Source organism: Coregonus clupeaformis, chromosome 12 (genome assembly GCF_020615455.1).
Source record: "Coregonus clupeaformis isolate EN_2021a chromosome 12, ASM2061545v1, whole genome shotgun sequence".
Classification (NCBI taxonomy): domain Eukaryota; kingdom Metazoa; phylum Chordata; class Actinopteri; order Salmoniformes; family Salmonidae; genus Coregonus; species Coregonus clupeaformis.
Genome location: NC_059203.1, coordinates 60560668 through 60567830, shown reverse-complemented (window position 1 = coordinate 60567830; position 7163 = coordinate 60560668). Strand labels below are relative to the sequence as shown.

Below are 7163 nucleotides of genomic sequence, written 5' to 3'. Positions count from 1 at the left end.
TCAGAAGCTTCTAAAGCCATGACATCATTTTCTGGAATTTTCCAAGCTGTTTAAAGGCGCAGTCAGCTTAGTGTATTTAATCTTCTGACCCACTGGAATTGTGATACAGTAAATTATAAGTGAAATAATCTGTCTGTAAACAATTGTTGGAAAAATTACTTGTGTCGTGCACAAAGTAGATGTCCTAACCGATTTGCCAAAACTATAGTTTTTTAACAAGTCATTTGTGGAGTGGTTGAAAAAACGAGTTTTAATTACTCTAACCTAAGTGTATGTAAACTTCCGACTTCAACTGTATATACAGTGGGGAAAAAAAGTATTTAGTCAGCCACCAATTGTGCAAGTTCTCCCACTTAAAAATATGAGAGAGGCCTGTAATTTTCATCATAGGTACACGTCAACTATGACAGAGAAAATGAGAAAAAAAAATCCAGAAAATCACATTGTAGGATTTTTAATGAATTTATTTGCAAATTATGGTGGAAAATAAGTATTTGGTCAATAACAAAAGTTTCTTAATACTTTGTTATATACCCTTTGTTGGCAATGGCACAGGTCAAACGTTTTCTGTAAGTCTTCACAAGGTTTTCACACACTGTTGCTGGTATTTTGGCCCATTCCTCCATGCAGATCTCCTCTAGAGCAGTGATGTTTTGGGGCTGTCGCTGGGCAATACGGACTTTCAACTCCCCGCCAAAGATTTTCTATGGGGTTGAGATCTGGAGACTGGCTAGGCCACTCCAGGACCTTGAAATGCTTCTTACGAAGCCACTCCTTCGTTGCCCGGGCGGTGTGTTTGGGATCATTGTCATGCTGAAAGACCCAGCCACGTTTCATCTTCAATGCCCTTGCTGATGGAAGGAGGTTTTCACTCAAAATCTCATGATACATGGCCCCATTCATTCTTTCCTTTACACGGATCAGTCGTCCTGGTCCCTTTGCAGAAAAACAGCCCCAAAGCATGATGTTTCCACCCCCATGCTTCACAGTAGGTATGGTGTTCTTTGGATGCAACTCAGCATTCTTTGTCCTCCAAACACGACGAGTTGAGTTTTTTACCAAAAAAGTTCTATTTTGGTTTCATCTGACATTCTCCCAATCCTCTTCTGGATCATCCAAATGCACTCTAGCAAACTTCAGACGGGCCTGGACATGTACTGCAGGGGACATCTGTATCAGGATTTGAGTCCCTGGCAGCGTAGTGTGTTACTGATGGTAGGCTTTGTTACTTTGGTCCCAGCTCTCTGCAGGTCATTCACTAGGTCCCCCCGTGTGGTTCTGGGATTTTTGCTCACCGTTCTTGTGATCATTTTGACCCCCACAGGGTGAGATCTTGCGTGGAGCCCCAGATCGAGGGAGATTATCAGTGGTCTTGTATGTCTTCCATTTCCTAATAATTGCTCCCACAGTTGATTTCTTCAAACCAAGCTGCTTACCTATTGCAGATTCAGTCTTCCCAGCCTGGTGCAGGTCTACAATTTTGTTTCTGGTGTCCTTTGACAGCTCTTTGTCTTGGCCATAGTGGAGTTTGGAGTGTGACTGTTTGAGGTTGTGGACAGGTGTCTTTTATACTGATAACAAGTTCAAACAGGTGCCATTAATACAGGTAACGAGTGGAGGACAGAGGAGCCTCTTAAAGAAGAAGTTACAGGTCTGTGAGAGCCAGAAATCTTGCTTGTTTGTAGGTGACCAAATACTTATTTTCCACCATAATTTGCAAATAAATTCATAAAAAATCCTACAATGTGATTTTCTGGATTTTTTTTCCTCATTTTGTCTGTCATAGTTGACGTGTACCTATGATGAAAATTACAGGCCTCTCTCATCTTTTTAAGTGGGAGAACTTGCACAATTGGTGGCTGACTAAATACTTTTTTTCCCCACTGTATACAGTGGTGGAAAAAAAATACCCAATTGTACTTGAGTAAAAGTAAAGATACCTTAATAGGAAATGACTCAAGTAAAAGTGAAAGTCACCCAGTAAAATACTACTTGTGTAAAAGTCTAAAATTATTTTGTTTTAAATATACTTAAGTATCAAAAGGAAATGTAATTGCAAAAATTATAAATCATTTCAAATTCCTTATATTAAGCAAACCAGATGGCACAATTGTTTGTGTTTTTTAAAATTTGCAGATAGCCAGGGGCACACTCCAACCTTCTGACATCATTCAGAAACAAAGCATTTGTGTTTAGTGAGTCCGCCAGATCAGAGGTAGTAGAGATGACCAGGGATGTTCTCTTGATAAGTGTGTGAATTGGACAATTTCTGTCCTGCTAAGCATTCAAAATGTAACGAGTACTTTTGGGTGTCAGGGAAAAGGTATGGAGTAAAAAGTGCATAATTTTCTTTAGGAATGTAGTGAAGTAAAAGTACATTGTCCTCCATTAATTCAGAAGTTTTGGGAATTTCGCTGCGACCCAAGGTGTTATGGGATAGCCTCCCCGGCACAGGGAACGAAAAAGCAAAGACAGTACAAGTATGCTCCTATGCTTTGTACTCATCATGGACGGTATAATGGCACAAATACAAAGATGAGTCCTCTATCTATCTCTATGTTGGAATTGCATTTGAAAAATGACAGTTGTCTTCTGTCCTTGCTATACGCTCTAGATAGAACACAAGTACGCATTTTTAAACACAGCCAGTCTTTCAGTTTGTTTTCAAACCAAATGCAGGCCAATTGCAAACAGTCTACGACTTAATAATGAATGGTCAATAGTGTTGAAAGCCTTTGCCAGGTCTATAAAAAAGGGCAGCACAATGCCTTTTGTCCATAAAATGTACAAATTTAATTTAGCACCAAAGAAGCAGCAGATATAGTGCTATGACCTGGCCTGAAACCAGACTGATGGACACTTATAATACATTTTGAAGCTAGAAAATATCTAATGTATACTTACTTTCTACATATCGTATTCATTCAACATGCAGGGATCCTTCATCCATCGTAGACTATATGTTTACTTATCTTGCATCTCTAAAGATTCTTCAAAATAAATATGCTCTGTAAATACAACAATTGGCACTATAGACTACAGGGCTGGCGATGCAGTCTGTCTGGTCGGGTTCACCCCCAGTCCTCAGGGCCTTGACACAGGCTGCTCACTGTGAATGTGGACAAGTAGGCTTAAGAGAATGCAATATCAAAACAATGTCCTCGCTACAGAACATGTTGTTGCTTGACCTGTGTAGTTACTTTTTACATGGCTGATTTATTATCGAAGACGCACGCACACACGCACACAGATGCACATACTGTACACGTGCATGCACACAGAGAGCGAGAGAGAAAGAGACACACAAAGAGACATACACACACGTATCCTCATATTACTCTTCTGGGAAAGAGTGTCAGAGAGTCAGTGTCAAGGAGATGGAGCATAACATGGATACCCTTCCCAACCACAACCACAACAGTGAGATGTGATAAAGAGGTGGTCTCCTGGGACGTAGAACTACATAAATCTCTGTGTCCTGTGTATCCTAAACAGCTCCAGAAGAGCGTGTGTGTGTGTGTGTGTGTGTGTGTGTGTGTGTGTGTGTGTGTGTGTGTGTGTGTGTGTGTGTGTGTGTCCTGTGCAGATCCAGAAGATACATGTGTAGTAGAGCTCCGGGGTCTTCCATTCCATCTGAACGTCATTGATCAAGAACATAATAGGATATCGAGCACAATTCAATTAAGCACTGGGTTATTTAATGAAAATCTGCACGTTTTGTTTTTTGCCCTAGCATTACACAGCTGATTCAAATCATCAAAGCTTGATGATGAGTTGGTTATTTGAATCAGCTGTGTAGTGCTAGGGCAAAAACCAAAACGTGCACCCAGGGGGGGCCCCGGGACCGAGTTTGGGAAACCCTTGTTTATCCCTGAAAGTGTAGCAAGACAGAGAGAGAGCTGACAGTGATACATAGTATAAGAAGACCGGTATAGAAAGGTGAGAAAGAAAGACAGAAACATCTGAATGAAGATTATTTTGCGTGGTTATTTTCTTTTCAAGCAAATAAATACAAATCATGATGTCAAACTGAAGATTAATTTAAGATTCCTTTATTTTTTAAATTTTCTCTCGCAATGTAAAATTAAACCATTCATACATTCTCAAAAAGAGTATCCATGATCTATATTTCTTTGGACATACATGTACAACATTTTGATTGGACAGTAGAATCCTATAGAATAATTAGGTTTCGACATTACTCCAGCTGAATACATTCCTGATCAGATATTATCATTTGTTGAATATTTATTCCCTAATATAATGCCTCATACAATGCTCTTGACTCATATAATGCCTAATACATTTGTTTAGTGAACTATAATAATGTGAAAATAAATTCCAGTATGGTGTACCATTATTCAATGACCTGAAAGAAACAGTTAAAGCTCATTTTAATGTGCTTTGTTCATATATTGTATGCATACCCAGCATAGCATTTCTCATACATATAACTCCAAGACTATATATTCTCTTGAATCCAGATTTGAAAAATATGACTGAAAACATGATAACAGTCTTCTACAACCTATAATGCCATACAACGACTAGTCTCTTGTGGCAAACTGTTATGCACGCAAGATTTGGTTCCGGGTTCCAAGATTCTGGGTTCCAAGATTGTACTGCATTATAGTATAATAGGGACAGCATGACACATTCAGATCATCAGAGAGAATATGAAATCATCAAAATCAAACATCCATACATCCCAGCTTGTTTTGAAAGTTTAAATCGATTTCTCCAACAGACAGAAATTATTTAACACTGATAACCAATGTCTAAAGAGCAGAGCTGTATAGATTTTTTAAACATTATTTACATAGAAATTAAAGTAAACTAATACAAAGGTTTTTAGGTCATTTTGAAAAATCTGCCAGATAATGTATATCATCCATGATGCCAACTAGCCGTACTTCTCATTTATAGTATCCACAATCCAACAGGAGGTTGAGAGCAGAAAAAGACTATCCCCGTGGTCATCAGTCCTGTCATTGTGTGTGTTTGAGATCGACAACAATACATTGGAGTCGGACTGCACGGGATCACTGATCTACAAATCACCTTGCATCCCAAATAACTACACATTCTCTGATCAATATTAGCGATTCTGCGTTTGGACCCTTTCTCAAACTGATCCCCTCAAACGCACTTAAGACTCTTTCCCCTCCCCTCTCCTCATCCCTCCTCTCTTATCCAAGGTAAGGATGATCACTCTGGAAGTTGTAGTCCGGACACACTTTCTGCACGAGCTTATAATCGATACTGAAGAAGGAGATGAAGATGCAGATTACTTTAAATGGTTTGGCGCAGAGCCAGGCGGCATGGGACTGAGTGTGCTCTGAGAAGCAGGTCTGGGAGGGGTCGTAGAGGCAGGGCTTGGGCTTCTTGGAGCGGTTGGTCTTCTCGTACTCCACCCGGCAGTTGAAGGTCTTTATCTCTTTGGGGTCGATGGTGGACTGGTGCGGGGTCTGTTGTTGGGTGATCTGGGTGAGCTCTGGGTGGAGCTGTGCGTGGAGGCCTGGTTGGTGGTGCTGCAACACTTCAAACTCCACCACCTTGGTGGGAGGGACAATACTGACAGAGACGTTACCGAGACTGGACGAGTTGTGGCGGAAGTAGACGGTGAATGTGCCGTTGATGTGGTCCACGATCTTCCCCGTGACCAAGAGGCTGAACTTCATGGTCTTCACGTTGAAGTAGAAATCCCCCCAGCCGAATATCTTCTTGGTCTTCTGGGCCGTCTTAAGCGAGGGTTTGCGTTTGTTGCGGTAGCCAGTCTGGTCGTGGAGGAGCGACTGATTACGAGCCCAGTCGTAGGGGTTAAAGAAGCTGTAGGTGGGGGTTTTCAGAGGAGGCTTCATGGGCGGGTTGCCAACCCCGTCCATGCCGGTGGAGAAGACGCGGGAGGTGGTTTGGTAGGGGGGTTTGACTCCTCCCGTGGCCCCTCCGCCGGTGCCGACAGCTCCCTCTCCCATGCCATACGGTAAGGTCTTCATCACTGAGCGTGCCGGACCCAGGTCTAGTCCCGGGTAGCCCTTGGCCACCTGCTTCTCCAGTCCCTGCACCTGAGGAGAGAGAGAGGGGAGAGAGCGAGAAAGAGAGAGGGAGGGAAGAGAGTTAGTGTCAAGGACTATTGATTATCATTCTCATCTCAGACACTATGCAGGTTGTTAGATTACTTGGATGGCTTTTCTTCATCCCTCGATTCCAACCAGACACAAAGCATCTATTTTTATAATGACTTAATTTGTTGTGGATGTTGCTTTACACAGTGAAGCAGATTTTACATGTGAAGATAATGGACGGGAGTTTTGGTTTGTTCAGACAGGCGACACAGCTTTAATCCACAGTCTAGTAAGTGGTTATTCACAGAGTTGATTGACTAGACATCTTCCCTTGTTCTCCCTTCATGTCTCATCAATCATGTCACTGCCACACACATAGACTGTGAAGCACTGTCACATACACACACTCTGCCACACTCCCCAGAAGGTGACTGTTAGATGTTTAGATCTACAGCTTTTCTTAAAGGGTTATAACACCAACACAAGCTCCCCCCAACAGAGACACATCGCAATACAGCTATAAGCTCTTCTCCTAATGGATAAACAAACCAGCAAACAAGCAAAACCAAAACTCAAAAAAGAGAGCAACACCCCCCACAGTCAGACGTCAGCGTAAATAGTCATGCAAGAATGATTTTTGTCTCCTCTAATTCTGTCGGAACAAACCGGCGACGTAGAACGGACAGGTTTGAGCAAAAACTCTGCTCATTTGCTATCAATCACTAATCCCAATAACAACCTCATGTTGCCATTTGTCTCAGACTCCTAATACAGTACTCAATACACACATTAATGTATCTATGTCTGCATTCCAAATGGCTCCCTATCTCCTATACAGTGGGGAAAAAAAGTATTTAGTCAGCCACCAATTGTGCAAGTTCTCCCACTTAAAAAGATGAGAGAGGCCTGTAATTTTCATCATAGGTACACGTCAACTATGACAGACAAATTGAGAAAAAAATTCCAGAAAATCACATTGTAGGATTTTTTATGAATTTATGTGCAAATTATGGTGGAAAATAAGTATTTGGTCACCTACAAACAAGCAAGATTTCTGGCTCTCACAGACCTGTAACTTCTTCTTTAAGAGGCTCCTCT

At 41.5% G+C, this 7163-nt stretch overlaps 1 protein-coding gene across 1 annotated transcript in view; it reads right to left on the bottom strand.

Moving 5' to 3' along the window:
* Nucleotides 1–4059: 4059 nt before the first annotated feature.
* The window catches only part of LOC121578698 (neurexophilin-2-like), a 108636-nt gene continuing 105532 nt past the window's right edge, over nt 4060–7163 (bottom strand). Inside the window, exon 2 of the mRNA XM_041893086.1 lies at nt 4060–6065. Within this exon, the coding sequence (XP_041749020.1) occupies nt 5190–6065 (876 nt within the window). The 3' untranslated portion in view covers nt 4060–5189. The remainder of the gene's footprint in view (nt 6066–7163) is intronic.